The 18,529-nt window shown below is 41.6% G+C and overlaps 2 protein-coding genes across 2 annotated transcripts; one reads left to right on the top strand and one right to left on the bottom strand.

The window, feature by feature from the left end:
• Nucleotides 1–5: 5 nt before the first annotated feature.
• On the bottom strand, nt 6–6,564 carry LOC110985277 (transmembrane protein 222-like). The gene is made up of 5 exons (XM_022246194.2): nt 6,338–6,564; nt 4,569–4,653; nt 3,348–3,467; nt 2,629–2,756; nt 6–1,455 (listed from the first exon to the last, which is right to left on the bottom strand). The coding sequence occupies exons 1-5, from the start codon at nt 6,517–6,519 to the stop codon at nt 1,377–1,379; spliced, it is 594 nt and encodes a 197-aa protein (XP_022101886.1). The 5' UTR covers nt 6,520–6,564; the 3' UTR covers nt 6–1,376.
• Nucleotides 6,565–6,703: 139 nt separating this feature from the next.
• Nucleotides 6,704–18,434, top strand: LOC110985276 (peroxisomal membrane protein PEX14-like). Its single transcript, XM_022246193.2, has 8 exons — nt 6,704–6,928; nt 8,686–8,763; nt 9,366–9,450; nt 10,601–10,744; nt 12,812–12,918; nt 14,106–14,208; nt 15,084–15,270; nt 16,296–18,434. The coding sequence occupies exons 1-8, from the start codon at nt 6,890–6,892 to the stop codon at nt 16,633–16,635; spliced, it is 1,083 nt and encodes a 360-aa protein (XP_022101885.2). The 5' UTR covers nt 6,704–6,889; the 3' UTR covers nt 16,636–18,434.
• The last annotated feature ends 95 nt before the right edge of the window (nt 18,435–18,529 follow it).

The raw sequence follows: 18,529 nt of genomic DNA, 5'->3' as shown, positions 1-18,529 counted from the left end.
TGCTATGCTTTCAAACATTTCGATATTTAATCAACTTCTTTGATGGGTATCAATTACCATGAAACATCGTACATAGAAATCCATTGCGAAGATGTATCACTAGCGATTCCCCTCAAATTGATCGTTTAAAATTACCTGAAGTAGTTCATATTATTAAGTTGTTATTTCTCATTAAAAATTTACATAATTCAAAGACAAGTTTGTACATTTACATACATATGCTAACAGACAAAAATACAATGTATTTACAAATGACACAACGGAGTACAGACTTCTCTCACCACACCTTGGCAAGGAATAATGATTTAAAACTCATTAACCTGTTATATATCGGGTTACAACAGTACGACACTGTTAAACTGAACAATTGTGTGGTAAAAATTCCTGTCACTTTTATCTTGGCACTATGTTGGTCCAGCCTCCCCCTTTATCCCTGTTGAGGGGGTGACTTATGTACAGAAGCCACAAGGTTAACAACTTCTTTTATTGCATCAGAACTTTGTATAGTTTTGCCAACCACTGGTTGGCAAACCATGGCTCATCGTGAGGACAGAGCCGGCAGAATAATTCAAAGTGTTTAAAAATCCCAGGCAAATACATATACTTAACATTTCTCGAAACTTAATGCCTCCCATTTTGACACTGATGGAGCAAACTGTAACGAGGCAAAATGTGTTGCCAATGAAGTGTGACATTTCTGCAAACTTTGGCTGCCCGTAACATATGGCTCACAGTTTATATACAACAGAAAGGTCTATATTCCAAATACTTTCACTTGACCCTTAACCTCCAATATTAGGAGAAGATTTGGTGCCGGGGGAAGAGCAGTTGGCAGCAACTTTAAATGTTAGTAAGACCAGGCCCCCAAAAAATGGAAATTAGTTTATTCTTAACTTCAACACCCTTAGAATACAGCAGAAAGAATCACAGATGTCATTATTTTGGGGGTTAGCTCCAAGACCCATCCAATCAACATGCAAGCAAATTCAATAGCAACTCCCTCATCTAAAAGTAGGTCTGGCCTGGATTTCCACAGTTCCTTCCCCCAGGAAAATCCCAGCCCCGCCCATGAGCATTAGACCTAAAACATAGTGACGTCAAGCTTTCTTTCAATGTGAGCTTTCCTATGTGGACTCCATAGACCTCACTGCCAGAATAAAGAGCATATGTCAACAAAGTGAAGTCATTACGTTTTAGGTCTGTTGCTCATGGCCAGTGTTGACAGAAATTAATGAAAAATTTTTATTTCAGAAAATCTCCAACTTTTCACGATACTAAGATCCACCACGAACGATTTTGACCGGATTGACAATTTGGCACTGGTTTTGATGATGGCCGACCACTTCTAGGGCTCCGAGTGTGGCAAGGAAAATCCATCAGACAACCAACACCAATGTCACGACGATACCATACAGTATCACCGACGGCAACCATGTCTTGAGGAACCCACCCAACCTGGGCACAAAAGATACAGAGAGCATTTCCAGTAGAGACAAGCATTTACAATAATTTGGGGGGGGGGAGTGGTATTTTATTTGATAAATGGCAAGATCTATTCCATGAACTGAAATTGTCAGATGTGACATTCCATCTACCTTGAAATTAATCTTAGGCCAAACAACAAATTTGTTGTTTCCGATTACACTGAAGAATAAATTAGGGTGATTGGTTGGGTAAATTTTTTTTAGTCTGCATTTTATAGCTGAAAAAATTAGGATCGGATGATGGTCTGTATTTTTTGGGGGGGGCGTGTATATTTGTAATAGGTACTAAGTCAGCGTCAGATTAATACATGTACACATCAATATTACATATCAGCACTGTGATAAAGCAGCTGGTTGTTGAAATACAAACACACGAGCCGTCCACTTCATGCACAAAAATAAAAAAATACAATAAACAGGATAATGTACACAAAATTAGGCTCGGGACAAGGCACCATACTGTAAGTGTTTATATTTTATTGATTTGTCAAATAAAAAGATATATATGTAGGTTCTGCGTGATTTTCTAGGTTGGGTCCGGTAACCGGAAACATGGCCGTTGTTGTTTAGCCTTAACTCTATACCACATATACTGACCAACATTCATTATTTGTATGGGACAACTCTATACCACATATACTGACCAACATTCATTATTTGTATGGGACAACTCTATACCACATATACTGACCAACATTCATTATTTGTATGGGACAACTCTATACCACATATACTGACCAACATTCATTATTTGTATGGGACAACTCTATACCACATATACTGACCAACATTCATTATTTGTATGGGACTGTTTCACATTTTTCATCACTAAAAGGATTTACGGCTTAGTATAGAAATCCAGATTTGACGGGACCTAACCAAAGCAGAGGTGTGGCTAGGTTTCTCACAGTAGGGTTGATGGATGTTAAAGTGGGGAGGGGTCGCAAGTTCCTTGTATTTCTTTAACAATTTTCTTTGTTTTTTTAAATTTTGGGAGTGGGGGAACATGCTATCCCCCCCAGCCTCTCTTAGCTACACGGTCACCACCAACCAAACATACCCGAACTTGCTATTGGAGCTTGTTAAGGTCTGTTGGATCTTGGTGGAAACTGATAAGTCATTAGAAATGGATTGACGGGCTCACCCCACGTATCGGCCATATATTAGCATGAGAAAGCACAGTTTGACCATGTTCCAACTCTGTCTCTTGTACTGCATCAGGTTCAGCGCCATGGCAACGTGGGAATGACAGTTGTCGCAACAAAGATTGTGCTGGAAAAAACAGAGACAAAAACCACTGTAACTCCATTCAACACTTTTCCATTTGTTTCCAAACCAAGATGCCCCTCCCCATTAAGTTTTTATCTATTCCAAGCTGCCCACCTTTATGAACTGGAAATCTACACGTACAAAACATAAAGGGCTTTTTGCCTTCACAAACGAAACTATTTTTTTGCTGAAATTTATCTTTTTCAAACCTACATGTAAGGTCTTGAGGGCTGGTGCATGATCCTAAAATCCTTTGGACTCGCACATCACCACTGCAACATACACAGCTTTAGTGCAGACACTAAGGCAGGCTTTACCAGCGACCAGTTTGCAAGCCACCTTTTCCTGTCTTTCTAAGTCCTAAATCTCAACCTACATGTACCTGCGCTCACTGTCGGTCGGCAAGTTGAAGTAAGCTGGGTGCATCTGACTTATCCAGCATTCTTGTGTTAAAATGGCTCCTGTTTACGCTTTCAATCATGGGGCCTGATGTAAATGTACTACATCGTCCCTCCTGGACTCTGCTCAAGCTTGCTTCAACTCTGACTACACGACAGTGGTTACACTGTCAATTTCGGTTCTGCTACAACCTACCATTCTAGTTTTGTATTCCTCCGATGCCTCTGAGATGCTTATGTCCCAGGCGTTGGACTTAGCCTTGTTGTGGTCCAACATCCAGTATTTTGTTGGCTTGCCAAATCCCATGTCATCTTCCTACAATTGGAAAAGTCATGAAATCCATGTATGAATTACGTGTGCATAAGTTTGCATAATGTTCACCCTTGATTGAAATCTGCAACAAACTCTGCCTAACAATACACATTTGACATACATGTACATGCATTAGAGCAGATGGAAGAAATATTTGTATTCACATGCATACATAACATGTGTAAAGCACCCTGTACTAATATCTATTATTTAGTATTTTAGTACTTCACCTGTTAAGTATCTAGGTCACTTATTCTCATTCCTTTGACTGACATCTAGCCTTAAACGTAAGGCCGGTTCAAACTTCTGGCAAATGCAATTTAGCAAAGTACATATACATGTATATAAACTGATGACAAAATGTGTTCAACTTTTGCATATTGGGAGTGCAGATATTTTATTTGACATAACAATTTTTTAACGGGTACATGTACTTGGCCTGAAAAATGGAACCAGGTTTTTATATCAACGGGCTGGTACCTGGGCACAGTACCCGACATAGGCCTACAACTGTGAAGTGGCAAAAACCTGTGACAAACTAAACAATAATAATGCTTGGGTACAGAATTTAAGTACATTATTAACCCTCTCACTTCAGGCAACGTGTTGGAAAATAAGTTCCCGAATCCTTTTAAATCAGTCTGCCTCAAGGGACTTCAATAGCACGTTCTTTGCCCTTTCACGTAGGCTACAAGATGCATGGTCCCCCATTAAGAAACTGATTAGGTTCTACTGATCTCAATCCAGCAAAATCCCAAACAACCTTCTGGTTGATTTTAAAGGATCTGGGAAGGTTAGGTTGGAAAATTAGGATTAAGAGGAGAAACAAAATCAATAATAATTTCTTATTGCTTTGGCAGAAGAATTGAAATACTGGTGGTCCTATGTTTACATGTAGCTCATTTCTTATCTTCTATAGTGTATTCCGGATTTTTTATTTCTCTTTTAAGTTATAACAATAATCTCAATGTATGTATCACTTTAATTTACATGTACATGTATTTTTTTAACTTTGATGGAGGTCTCCATTGGAAAGCAGTTTCATTTAAACTGGACTACCCTCGTTAAAAGATCACAAGAAATAAATAAAATTTCTGAGCTTACTGATACAAAATAGGGGCCTGCAAAGTCTCGGATGATCCCGGACGATGTAGCTATGCCCATGTGGCCTATGAATGGGAAAATCCATCTACAGGGTATAGAATAAACAAACAAAATCAAAATCAGATAAGCCAGCCATTTGAACACGCACAGTGGATCACTAAATGAGAGATTGTACAACTGTATTACTTTTTGGGGTACTTGGTCCTCATCTGGTTCCATGGTTGGAACATTGTTTGAAAAAGGGACAAAATAGTGGAGGCGCACATCACAACTTGGAGACTGTCCTTGTATGTACATGTATTTAGAGAAGTCCTTTTTGTTCAAGGACAAAATCAGCCCCCAGCCCAAGCCAAAATGTCCTTGGCTAAATAGGGACAAATTTTTTCCAAGTGGGCTTGGCTATCCGATCATTACCGTTGGGATCTTCTTAATTGCCTCATTGGATTCAGCTGCTGTGTGCTGCATTTACTTCTAGGATTACAAGCCAGAGTCTGCAATGGGACATACATATACATGTACGGTACGTGCCCAGGGTTGGGAAAAGACTGCATCAAAACAATATTTTTGAAGATCAATTCTTTACGATACATTTAATCTAGTGACATGGCACAAAGTTCAACTAAATATGAATGGAAAATATGAGAGACAAAATCAAAAATACATGTAGCATGCGGGTATTTTGACCTAAGCCCACTTGGGAAACAATGTCCCCTTTTAAGAAGACATTCTCTCTTTCAAGGGACTAGTTTTGTCTCCAAATAAAGGGACTTATCCAAATAGAAGGAGAGTCCCTGAGTTGTGCCTACATATTGCTGATCCAGGAATCACATTTTGTTTTGATTTTTTGTTTCAACGTAAGACCAGTAGCATTAATGGAAAGAGTTCCATACACGGACTGTCACTTAACACCTTGTGCAAAAACCTTGTGTTGTGAGACTGGTCTGAAAAATTTTAAGTAAGCCCTATTTTCTAAGTGAAAGCTTTAATATATTCCCTGCTGACTTAGCATGTAGACTTAATGTTAGGACATGCTATCGCTTACATATGGCTGAATACCATTGCAGGAAAAAGTAGTGATGTACCGTATGTCATGTACATACGTATGTACATGTACAGTGTATTTGGAACTCTATCCACACAATCAGCAGATCGGTGACTTTGGAACTTATGATTTCACGTGTGACATAGACATCATAGTGAGATCAGCAAGTTTTTTTTTTATTTATTATATCAAGCCACCTGTGACCTAGGCCTGTAGAAGTAGGCCTATCCAGTCCGTGACTTCATCACAAAGCCGTTGAAGGCAGATACACTACGATTTGCAGGCTCCCATTATTAGATGATCACTGAAGTTGCGTGTTGATTTCCGGTTCCACGGTTCCATGTAAACGGCGATCAATTGCATGTGCCTCTATGTGCAGTAGGCCTGCATGATGTGGTTTAAACTGAAGTGATGTCACACTTACGAACAGGATAATGTTTGTACTAAAAATTAATGCAAGTGCAGGGAATGTGACTAGCCTACATCTGTGACATCAGATCAATGAAATAACTGTATAAGCCTAGCTAGCCTACAGCCTATGCCTACTGTAACTGCGCAGTAGCTCACCCCCCCTCCCCGCGAATCTTGGGAATTCCCCCTCCCACTCCCACGGTCCAGCCCCAGACCCCAGTTCCATGGATGTCTTCTGCGGCACGTCCAGTCATACATGCTCATGCCAGAGGCCTACCGGTTCAACATGGTTGGTAAGTACAAGGTTAGAACTCACGTTAAAAACGGAATAGGCGTCCACACGATGCAGTAGGGATACCTTGATCGTTTGTGATCGATTGGTTGAGGATCGTACACACTGACTTTGATGTCGTGGTGCATATCGGTGTTGTTTGTGTCAGAAGGAGGAGCAAATTTCACGTCTTGATGCTGCGGATCCATCAGTCGCTCAGTTGACATCCTTCAACTTCTAGTTCATATTTTCATCGTTGGTACTCTGCATATTTTCAGTGGCCTTAAAGATTATGCGATTACCAGGGGAAACATAAGACCGGTTTATTTCAGCGACGTGGCTGTAGCCTCTTGGCTAGTGGCTTCCATAAGCATACGTGTTATTTCCAGCCGCAGCCACACGGACTGGACAGTAGAAATAACCAGCTAGAACTTTCGGGGGCAGCAGCTCGCAGACAGGCCTCATTAGAAATTATGTTTTTGTAACTTATCGGGATAAGTTCAACATAGCAGTTAATTACATTAATCACAGTCACTGTCGCAGGTATGCTGGTAACTCATAGTCATAGCTGACAGTGAAAGAGACGACATTGCACTAATGGCGAGCACAGATACACCGCCGGACGACCAAGCCAAGGTTGGTAGTCTTTTCCTTCATAAACACACGGCCGGCCATGATCATACATGTACACTGTACGTAATTATCTCATGATAATGGCCCGGCGTCCATGTAAATTATGTAGGCCTAGGCCCCGAGTAGTAGTACTACTACTACTAGTAGTACTAGTACTTAGCCCCACTACCACTGTGTGGCACAGATTCTCATTCCCGCTCCATCCTTAGCCACACATCCGTATACGCAATTTCATGTCGGCGTAGGCCTACTGAAAATTTTTGGCGCACCTAGGCCTACTTTAGTACTTATCTTGTGGGCACAATCTCTTTTGCACACAGAGATGATCCGTAGCCTCTCCGCTTTCTTAGCGCCATTTATTGAATGATTTCACTAATGTTGTTCTGGTATTTTCCAGTCTTTTTGCCTTCACCCATTCAATCTCACGGACTCGCTCTCACAGTCGTCATCTTTAAAATAAGGTCGTTGAACATTACGTGACTTGACCCCTCATCGTCTCGACGGCTGTTCCATGTCAAGACATCCATATGTAAACTGCTGCCAAAGTTTTGGAAGAGCCCATTGGCACATGCAGTATCTTATCGCTCAGTCCGTGTATTAGATATGTCTTGACATGGAACAGCTGTCGAAACGATGAGGGGTCAAGTGACGTAATGTGCAACAACCTTATTTAAAGATGGTGACTGTGAGAGCGAGTCCGTGAGATTGAATGGGTGAAGGCAAAAAGACTGGAAAATACCAGAACAACGCAAGTGAAATCATTCAATAAATGGCGCTAAGAAAGCGGAGAGGCTAAGTATCATCTCTGTGTGCTAAGAGAAATTGCGCCCACGAGATAAGTAGGTTCGGCAAAAATTTTCAGTACGCCGACACGAAATAGCGTATACGGATGTGTGGCTAAGGATGTAGCGGGAATGAGAATCTGTGCCACACTCGTGGGGCTATAGTACAGCAGGTTACGACAGACTGCAGGGCTCCCGAGGCTGTGTACGGCCTAGGCCTACTGCATTGCTACATGTAGCTCAGCTCAGTCATGTCGGTCTCAACTCAAGCTTTTTGATTTGTTGAGCGGGGATGGGTAGAAAAAGGCTGTTGATTATTATGTTCCTGCAAACATTAATTAATCTGTTTCCATTATATTTAATTTATTCCGCATCCATCCTCTCAGTGCTGCATACAGATTTAGGGTAAACATGATAAATAGATTTCCAAACGTGACAAACATCAGATTTTAATCTCACCGGAATAAAAAAGGTCTGGGAATCCCTCTCAAGAACAACAGCTTTTGTCATAAACCATGCTTGGATTAAGATCATGAATATTACTGAATTAGTATTTGGCCAATCAGAAACATGACTTGTAGCTCATTCATTCCGCATTAACCAATCTCGTTCATTTTGGTCCTAGAGTGACTGATGCCCTTTAAAAAAAGACAGTTACTGTACATGTAAGGGTGATTTGTTCTCCTTACAAACATTTGAAAATTCATTTGTTATAGATTTGAAATGTTTCTTGCATTTCATCTGTGAGGTGATGAGCAGATACTGAAACATTCTGAAGGAAACTGAAAATTGATTTCTGACTGGTTCACTTTGTTATTCAAGCGTCATAATGGACTGCGAACCTGGAAAAGGTTAATTGATTACTCCTGTCCACTTCTTCACTGTAGACTTACTGGCAACGTTTGTACGCGGTCATGACTACACCATGTTTTTTATTTGGAACCCATTTTCCTTTGTCTATATATGTACTGTATGTAGACGACAACTGTTCAACAACCAGAAACGTCGGTTGCTGTCTCCAGTGACACCAGCAGTGCTGTGCCAAGGGAAAACATGGTAAGTTAATATACTGACTTCATCTCTTGTATTGTAACAACACGAGGACCCAGGGAATTGTCTTACTTTCTTGCAGAACGTATCCTTTTTAGGTGAGTTTTGATTTCTTATATTGGGTAAGGAAGGTGGTGTTAAGCGAGTGGTGTTGACATAAATCGCTGAATGGCTAGGAACTTGAGTCAGACACAACTGACAGGTTTTTTTTTTTAGATGATTTTGATAGAAATGACTTGTGAAGTGACTTGGCTTAAAAAATAAAAAGGGTTGTAACTTGGAGAAAAATAGCTTTTGACTTGACATTTCATGAAGAAAAATTATCTGACCATAAACAAAATTGTGTTTAGAACAATTTGTACATGACTTGTGACCTGAAAGGGCTTTTTCCTATGTACTTGGCATTGACAAAAAAGGAGAAAAATAAACGATAAATACACTGAAAGCAAGTGAAGTAAGATAGTTGCGCGTATCTCTGCAGTTTAAAAACTATTGTAAAACTTCTCAAAAAAACTCTGCTATTTGTAAAAATTGCCTCACTGGGGATTTTTTTTTTCATCAATTATGTGTACATGTGTATGTGTTTAAAACTCCTTTTTCTGCTCCAGATTTCAACTGCTGTGCGATTTCTGCAGAACCCTCAAGTCCGCTCGAGTCCCCTTGCACAGAAAAAGGCCTTCTTGGAGAAGAAAGGTGTGTAATTACCCCCCCCCATCGCTACAGTTGCCATTCTAATCCTGTTGATCTGAGCAGCAAGTTGGACAGCATTTCATATTCCATTTGTTGCAGTCTGTGGGCTTTACCATTTGGCAGTGCTAGATGTTGCTTAGATTTTGTTGGAGTTAACAGGTGATACATGTACGTGTTGTTAGAGTTTTTTAGATTCAGCAATTTTCAGATAGTTACATGTAGATTCTGTTTGGTTCAGCAGGCTTCAATTGATTTGTAAGATTCCACTGGATTCAGCTGGTTTCACACTGTGGTATGGAAACATTGGACTTGAAAGACATTTTTTTACTGTTGGAATATCTAGGATTAAGAGGGCTTTCCATTTTCTCATCGTTGGATTTCAATAGATTCAGCAAGCTTTGGTTTGTGAAATGATATGTGAGCCACCCTGGGTCGATGTGTTGTTAGATTGTGTGAGATACTGTAGGCACTGATTTTGCTAGTTGGAGCAGACTTTGTTCTGGCACACGTAGATTCAGCAAGCAGCACACTTTGGATTCAGCAGACTGACACTTTTGTTGAATTCTACATTTTCAATTCAGTCGGCTTGACAGTGTTGGATTCTGTTAGATTTTGCTAGCTCCAGGATGTTAGATTCTGTCCCTCTTATCACCTCACTGCCTCCAGATACAATATACGCAGCTTCAGCATTGGAACTTCTGCATTCTCCTGACAACGGACAGAGCACAATGTCCGAATCGTTGAGTACCGTCCGGTTCTTTTCAGAACCAGACATACTCATAAAAGAGATATCCTTGCATGGTGCTACAGCGAACCGCCACAACTAACTTACTACCTTCACAATAAGAAGCTTCAAAGCAAATGTTCTGTTCTGTTAGATTCAGTGGGCAGTGCTCTCGTTAGATTCTGTTGGACTGAGCTGACTAAAGCTGTTGTCGGATTCTGTTACATTTAGGTTCAGCAGGCTTCACAGTGTCTGCTGCAGTTAGAGTTAGCAGACTTCATGATATTGGATTCTGTTTGATTAAGCAGACTTCAGAGGTCAGTGAGCTGCGTACGCATTTTACATGTACTTGTGTGTTCTGGATAAAAGTTCAATGAGAACAAATATACGCAAGCTTTTCAGAACTTAACAGTCACTCTTGGAATGCAGGGCTGACTGCTGAGGAGATAGAGATGGCCATTGATCGCTCGGGGACCAGGCAAGATGTGGTAACCGCTGTGGCTCCTGCGCCGGCACCCTCAAACCAGGCCGCGGTCCCCCCACAGGCAGCTCAAATGCAGCAGCAGCAGATGGGTAAGCATGCTCTGTTGAGAGTTAAACCGTGTCCAGTTTTCTTGGCTGCGGCTGGCACCAGCACATGTGTCTGTAAGGAGTAGCCACAGCAGCTAGCCAGTGGCTTCCAGGTACATGCATAATGGTGGGAACTCATGGAATAAATCGTAACAAGGAATGAGCTGTAATGTGAGCTATAGATATTAAATTAGTGAAACCCTAACTCTGTATTCCTCACACAAGAAATTTTTGCCGACTCATGAGTACAGAAATTTGGAATTTGTGGGCTCGTTTCTAACCTAGTGAAATAAGATGGAACCGATTCCATGTATTTAAAATGCAACGGAAACATTCTCTGTCATTTCACGCAAAGAAAACAGGAGATAGGCACCTGTACACCTGTTCTGACTGTTGATAATTGACTGTAACAGTCCGATCTGGTTACATAACAGCACATACATACGAATGTACATTGCACTTTTTGGGTTCTACACCTGCAGTGTCCTGTGTTATACTGGTCATTTAACATTTGTTGACCAGTGTGATATGAAACGTCACTTTTTTCCACCCGAGGAATGCATGGCAACAGAATCGAGGGTGCCATGCCTCCTTGTGCGGTGATAAAAAACGTTCCACGTACAACAGTTGTTTACTATCTGCACAGGTGGAAGTTGTGATTTTGTCTATGCGAAATACAGTAATTGTGAGCTTTTCGTCAGACATGTCAGATATTAGAAGTTGTACAATTGCTTTGATTATGTGACTTTCGTCCGCAAGTTTGGGGTAGTGAATTTACAGTGTCTTTTCAAGCTTTGATGATTTAAAAATACTGACTTCATTTCGGTAGCCCCAAATTTCTTGGGGATGGAAGGCTCTCATTATCATCATCCCTACACATTGGGCCAAAAACATTTAACCCCTTCACGGCGAGGTTATTTTGACCGTGACTGCTGGGCTGCGGTATGCCCTGAATGGAGGGCTTTTTCCAGCAACAGGCCCCATTGAACCAGCAGCTGCATGGTGAATAGACTGTATGTGTGGTGTGCACTAATCCTCACACAACGGTGTGGTAGGAGCAGTCCTCTGTAGCGAAGGGGTTAAAACAAATCTTAGCTCCTTGGGGAGTATACTAGCCTGATGCTGCCATTTTTAGGCAAAACGGCTAAACATAATCATCATATCTGCCGTCACTGCTACCCATTTGTACCCCTGGGTGGAGAGAGGCAAGCAGGAGTACACTGAAGTGACATACCTAAGGTCACATTGTGTAATCACCAGCGGGATTTGAACCCCGGACGTTATGCTTGCAAGTCACAAACATCGACCACTGGGCCTCATGTCTTTAAGCCTAACAGAAGTAAAAAACGTTTTGTTCACTTGAAGTATTTCAAAATAACAAACACATTAATAATTATTTCAAAAACAACATAAATTCAGTGTTTACCCCATTAATCTTGACCCCAAAATGAATAAAAATATCCTGCATTTCCCCGCCCACAAAAAAAACCCTTTTGGCTGCTAGCTAGGACTGTGTCTTTTAATTTCTACCTTGAACCGGGACATTGTTTGCCTGTGGGCCAAGCTGCATCGGACACAACGTGGTCCATTGCAAGCATGCGATACTGCATGTACTGTGTAATGCAATGTACATGTACACTGTTCATGTACATGTAGGTGTTCTGCCGATGATGTCACCAAATCAGCCTGGGAGTGCGAATGGCCAAAAGGGGATTTTTTTGTGGGCGGGGAAACGCAGGATCTTTTTATTCTTTTAAGGGTCACAATTAATGGGGTACACATTAAATTTATGTTTTTGAAATGGTTACGTATTTATTGGCATTTTGTTATTTTCACATGAACTAAATGTTTTCTTTTTCTGTTAACCTTTAATAAGCTACTTGTACACGGGTCAGTCTTTCAAAGGGGGCATTCTCTTTTTAATCAAATTTTCAGCCAAGAAAATCAAGTGGCCGTTTGGACATGATACTGCTATCTTTTGACTAATTGCTTGGCATTCCCTACATATGCATTGTATCACAAGTGTTTAACAGCTTGATATTTTATTTTTCTGTTTTTTTCCCTAACCAGTTCCCTATGGGCAGCCAGCACCTCCCAGACTGACGAGTTGGAGGGACTACACGGCCCTTGCCATCATCATAGGGGGAGTCAGCTACGGTGTCTACTGGCTCATTCAGGTGGGCGTTACTGGCTCTCTGCTAGTACTGACCTGGGACTCAGGAATTCTTTACAGACTTCTGGGGGGGGGGATGTGTTAGGTAACAATACTCTACAGTGTGTATAGGGATTGGACAGGTAAAGGGGGATATCCCTCCATCCCATATCTTGCCTGGTATAACTTAATCAGTTACGTTTTAGCAATGCGCAAGTTCTGGACAGCTTCACTTGAATGTCCCTGGTTGAACTTTTGGTATTCTGTAGAGTTGTCATTGGCCCTCACATTTTGCTGTTTGGTTGCAACTCTTGCTGCCTACTGGTACATCGTCAGTGACATCTAGTATAGTTAGTTGTTTTCATGTGAAGGATTCCCTCTGTGCTGATGAAGTGTATTGGCTATCCGCTCCGAGTGGAACAAAAGAGAGCATGTTTTTTTGGGTACTCACCGCATAGGCGCGCGTTTATAATGGAGATCAGTGGCCCGTTTGACGCGGAGCATGATGAGTACGCATAACGAATTTATTCCTGAAAACTTACTACCATCTGTCTTTCTTTTGCCGCTTGGGGGGTGCACTTCAACTCGGGGGCGGATTGAAAACCAGCAGTTTGGCCATGCCCCAAAGCCAGGGTCCAAATGGTCAAAACTAGATTGTCCAATAATCCCTGTTCGAGTGATGGTCTTCCAACCGCAGTCACATGTACAATGTAACTACAGTTATAGCGTGAACTCTCCCAAGGTTGTTTTTAGAGTCCATTTCGGCGAGCTCCATTCGTGCTCTTCATGTATCACTCCCACAATGTCAATGACTCAGACATGTTAGAGCAAAAAGCACAACATAACGACGGTTACCGGGGCTGTACTGTAACAGTATATTTTTAGTGCCAGATGAGACAGAAAGTTTTTCCCACGGAGTATGGGTGAGATGTTGCAGTCGACACACGTACTGAGATCAGAGGCCTCATCAAGTGAAGCGAAATTAACAGTAGCGCTCATCATCTTGACTGATTTTCGAGGCCATGTGACAAAATGTTTGTCAGACCGATACTCGGATAAAAAATATATTGCAAGGAAATCAGGGATTGGTGTTGTAAACAGTGCTCTTGTTAGGGTGTTAGTCCATTTTGTCATCCCAGCCGTTGACCCTTGGGTCCGTTATTTGGTTAATTGCTATCTTGGATTGTTTCATCCAATTGACTGTGGTAACAGAAGTTCCTGATGCCTTTCCTGCGGTCTCGCAAGGAGGACCAGGAGCGACTGCAGAAGTTGGAGGCCTCCGTCCAGGAACTCAATAAAAGCGTCCTGCTGACAGGTAGGTAGATCCTCGACCTCCCTCTGGCAAGGGGCTGGTATCTAGACTTTGTCCATATGAGACGGCTATGGCTCAGAATAGATTGAGGCTAGTACGGAAGTCACTTGATAGTGGCTATACTGGCTTCCTTAGCATAGACCTTACAGAAAAACCATTGTCGGTGCAAAAGTCCTAACGATGCTTTGGACTTCGATGTTCTGTGGTGCAATCTATTACAATTTGTATAAAGATGATGAACGGAGCTATTGACAAATGAAAGAGCCACCGACATAGGGTTGGATAACTCAGTTGGTAGAGCATTGATACGGTGTTCCAGAGGTCGCAGGTTCAAATCCCGCTCTAGTCAATTTCGTGTTCATCTTTGTAATCATTTATAAGCACCTAGTCAGTTTCCCTATATGCATGTAGTTTCTTTCATAACACAATTTTTGTCAGCTCTGCCTAATCATCGGAACATTTTTGAACACTGTTTTCAAGTTTGGAGGGATTTAATCAGTTAATGTTATTAGCGGTGGAATCAAATGTAAGCCTGTGATATTTATTCAGCCACAAAAGGGGGGAGGCTTTAAGTGAAATGATATCCCATCTTCAACTGATCAGTGCTCATAATTTGCCGCAAAAGCTTGGACAATGTTGAATATTAAATATGCAACATTGTCCATTTTTCACTTTTCAATATATTCGCAACTCCAAAATAAATGGCAAATAGTTGCCATGCAAAAGAGAGAATTATAAAGCTGCAAAGAAAGCGTGCATTAAACGTTGATGCAAGAAACAACGCTAGGACCCTTGAACCCTAAAAGAGCAGGGTAGAGTTGGGCAGAATACCCCTTCGACATTTATGCCTGCCCCCCCCCATTCTGCCCTCTCCACAGTGGAGAAACTGGACACAGCCGTGACGTCCATCCAGGGCCTACTGGAACAGCAGCAGACTAAACTGGACAGCCTAACCACCAGCGTAATGACCAGCAGAGCCATTACTGGCAGCTCGAACGACAACAGCAACGAGATCGCCGATGTGAAGGCCGAAATAACATCTTTGAAGGGACTACTACTCAACAGGTGGGCAGCTGCCTTTATCCTTTCATCATTTTTAGTTTTTACAGGACTGCTGACAGTGGTTGTCCCGTTTTTGGGTTTGCATATTTGTTATCCGTACGGCCAGTCCTGAAAAGCAAGCCAAAACATCAATATTGGCAACTGCATATTCATTATGGACTTGGTTTTCAAGCCCAGCCTTGATTCTGTGGATTTCTGCAGAAGATTCGTCTGGGGGTTTTCCTCCTGTCTTCATTAAAACCTGACGTATGTGCATCGTACTCTTTGTCGGAATTTTCAAGGTTACATTTTGTGCGCTACTATTCCGTGGGTACTTTTGAGGAGTCCTTGCTTTTGTTAAAGTGATAATGAAGACAAAACAAAAAGGTTCATTTTATCAACCAGTGTGACCTTGGACAGTTGTTGATACAATGAACCCTTTGTTTTGTAGCCACAAACGATGGCTACATGCACTATTTGGCATGCACAAGGGTTTATCTACTACGAACACAGGGTGTGGGTTCCCCTCGCTTTCTCTGTTTTCTCTGAATGACGCAAGCTACATTCAGAATTCGCATCTTGGCATGAACAGAAAACAGCCCTTTTAAGCTTGTTATAGTTGAGCTCTGGAGACAAATGACACTGCATTTGATTTGGATGCTTCCATATTTATTTGAAGAGATAAATCAGAGAAAACATGTTTTCCTAAAAGGTGCTCTTTAACCCCTTCACGGTGGGATTATTTTGACCGTGACTGCTGGGCTGTGGTATGCCCTGAATGGAGGGCTTTGTCCAGCAGCAGGCCCCATTGAACCAGCAGCTGCATGGTGAATAGACTGTATGTGTGGTGTGCACTAATCCTCACACAACGGTGCGGTAGTAGCTGTCCTCTGTAGCGAGGGGGTTAATGTTAGCATGCTGGCATAATGTTTGGCACAAATGACCAAGTAGGCCTTGTTGAGAAAAGACATTTGATCGAACTTGGGCATTGATTCTGACCCCTGCCTCTTATAGTTTCCGGTTCATGCCTTTTCTCCTCAATCTAACAGGCATCAGTTCCCAGCTACCCCTCAACCGGCTCCCATCCCAGCCTGGCAGCGGGTCAGCCCCAACTCGGACTCCACCCCGACGAAACCCCAGGAGACCCAGCCCCCTGCGCAGACCGCTGACCAAGAGACGGCAGGGACGAAAACAGCCGTCACCGCCGACAGCCAGAATGCCGCGGAAGTGGGGGTGACCAACGGCGACCTTGGTGACTTCAGTCACAGCGAGGTCTTGACTAATGGCGATGAAAGCCTCAATTTGAATATTCATGAAAGTGGGATAGCCAGGAAGGATGACTCCTTGGGTCCAATAGTCAATCACATGACTTCATCTCAGGCAACTTAAATACCTCTGTTGACCTTTTATCCAACCACCTGCAACTTGATAGAGACTCAAGAAATGAAAAGTACAATAGAAGGATCCCAATCCGACGCTTTTAATGTCGACCTGTGCACTTCCGCGTTTAAAAACGAGGCTGTATGTGTCAGCTTCAATTCTTAATACGATCAGACGATTGAAAGTAGGGAGTCAAGACACAAAATACATAAAGGTATGTTAAATTCAGACTTTTCAGGCTGCAAATTTTTGTGGAATAGTCTTTCAGGATGACTCGACACGTGAAATTGAAAGAAAAAATAATAGCAATTTACCGTGAACAAACATACCTGCGATGGCCGTGTATCTTGTTCAGTGGGCGTGGTTTAAACTGAAGTGGTATCCTACTTACGAAACGGATACTGCATGTACTGTGTCGACTCTGCGGGCGCGTGCGACGAAGTTCAACACAGAGAGCCTCGGTTTCGATGCAGATATGCACAGATAGCACTAATGTGAAAATCCATCTATTGCATACATCAAGGAGAAATGCTCAGAAGAACACCTGTCTCTTCTGATGAGATGTCTCTGAAATTTGCCTAAGAGTGTTCAAAAACTCTTTTTTTTTTACCATATGCCAGAAATGAGCTACTTTGGTATTTAAAAAGGCAAGGCCATTCAAGAACAGAGGCAAGCCTGAACATGTTCAGCGCGTAAGAGTCAGTGTATGACCGTGCTGATTGGTCTGAGCCCGCGTATGCATGTTGCTGTTCTCAATTGACCTTTGGCTGTCGGACATGTTTTTCTTTTGGGCATGTATTGTTGGAATATCAAAGGGGCTCACTGCTCACTTCCAACACTCAACTGATTCTCTTTTTGTCTTCTGTCATGGAATAGAATTGGTATTTTTTCGGACATCTCCTTTAACACAGGGGATGAGTTTCTCATCCATGATTGAACATGACGTACCATCCGCAGGACATTCGTATGTGAACATGAACAGGGCCAGATTAAGTATTCCGTTGAGTCAAGGTACCAGACAGTGAACGTGATACATATTGTGGAGTGTGTACATGCACCAGTCCAGTGGGCTGACTCTACACATCTGTGGGACTCCTATTCACTAACCATCGCTGTTGATTGTAACTCTCACATTGAGTTGGTGAAAAAAATTTCCAAGAATAATGTGAAAGCCACATTAGTTCTAATGCATGGGCATGGGGGGGTGGCAAGTTTCTGTCGCTACCTAAAAAATGACCAAAAAAAAGAAATATTGAAAACAGAGATGAAAAGAGCTGAAAAGCTGAAAATTGATTTACAGACAGAGCAGACCTGGCACAGGTATGTATTGTCAATTCTAACCAATTAAACTATCTGTGAATATTTGCCAATTGGGGAAAGTAATTGACAACAGCTGGAATCCTGCATGTATTATTAAAAAAAGTGCTTATTTCACATTCATTGCATTTAATATAGTTGGGAACATTAAGTTTAATTTCATACTCGGTAAAAATGCAGTTTTGTGGAGAAAAATCAAAACTGCTTGTATCAATTTTGACAAGAAATATATCATGTATTAAAATAGAAACAATTGAATAAAGTTTGGTTTGATTTAGCATTTTTGTGTCTTACTTTTGCCAATGACGCAAATAATTGAAAAGGAAACTATGAAACTCATCATGTAGATTTTTTGAGTTCACTTGAAAAGTTTTTACTTTTTGAATCATGTCATTTAAGTTGAAATTGTATTATATTTGTAAATTTTTTTCGTGATATTGAGGAAAAACGATTTACCAAAATTGTTAATAAATTGTTCTGTCAAATTTGAAGTAATGCAGTGTCGAATCTTTTTGTCACTCGATATTAAGTTGCATTATCCACCTTTTACAACTACATGTATCCAGTATTTTAATGCGTCCTATTA

This window comes from Acanthaster planci, linkage group LG16 (assembly GCF_054643075.1).
Source record: "Acanthaster planci isolate LZ-2023a linkage group LG16, COTS_SCS, whole genome shotgun sequence".
In the NCBI taxonomy this organism is placed as follows: domain Eukaryota; kingdom Metazoa; phylum Echinodermata; class Asteroidea; order Valvatida; family Acanthasteridae; genus Acanthaster; species Acanthaster planci.
Note: the sequence above shows the minus strand (reverse complement) of the source record. Positions and strands in the feature narration are given on the sequence as shown.

Excerpts from the sequence above, each read along its gene's own strand:
- LOC110985276 (XM_022246193.2), top strand. The coding sequence starts at position 6,890 with ATGGCGAGCACAGATACACCGCCGGACGACCAAGCCAAG. Across the intron at positions 6,929-8,685 it reads CGCCGGACGACCAAGCCAAG|ACGACAACTGTTCAACAACC; the intron begins GTTGGTAGTCTT and ends TACTGTATGTAG. Across the intron at positions 8,764-9,365 it reads CTGTGCCAAGGGAAAACATG|ATTTCAACTGCTGTGCGATT; the intron begins GTAAGTTAATAT and ends TTTCTGCTCCAG.
- LOC110985277 (XM_022246194.2), bottom strand. The coding sequence starts at position 6,519 with ATGTCAACTGAGCGACTGATGGATCCGCAGCATCAAGACGTGAAATTT. Across the intron at positions 3,468-4,568 it reads CAGGCCCCTATTTTGTATCA|GAAGATGACATGGGATTTGG; the intron begins GTAAGCTCAGAA and ends TTCCAATTGTAG. Across the intron at positions 1,456-2,628 it reads ATATATGGCCGATACGTGGG|GTTGGGTGGGTTCCTCAAGA; the intron begins GTGAGCCCGTCA and ends TTTTGTGCCCAG.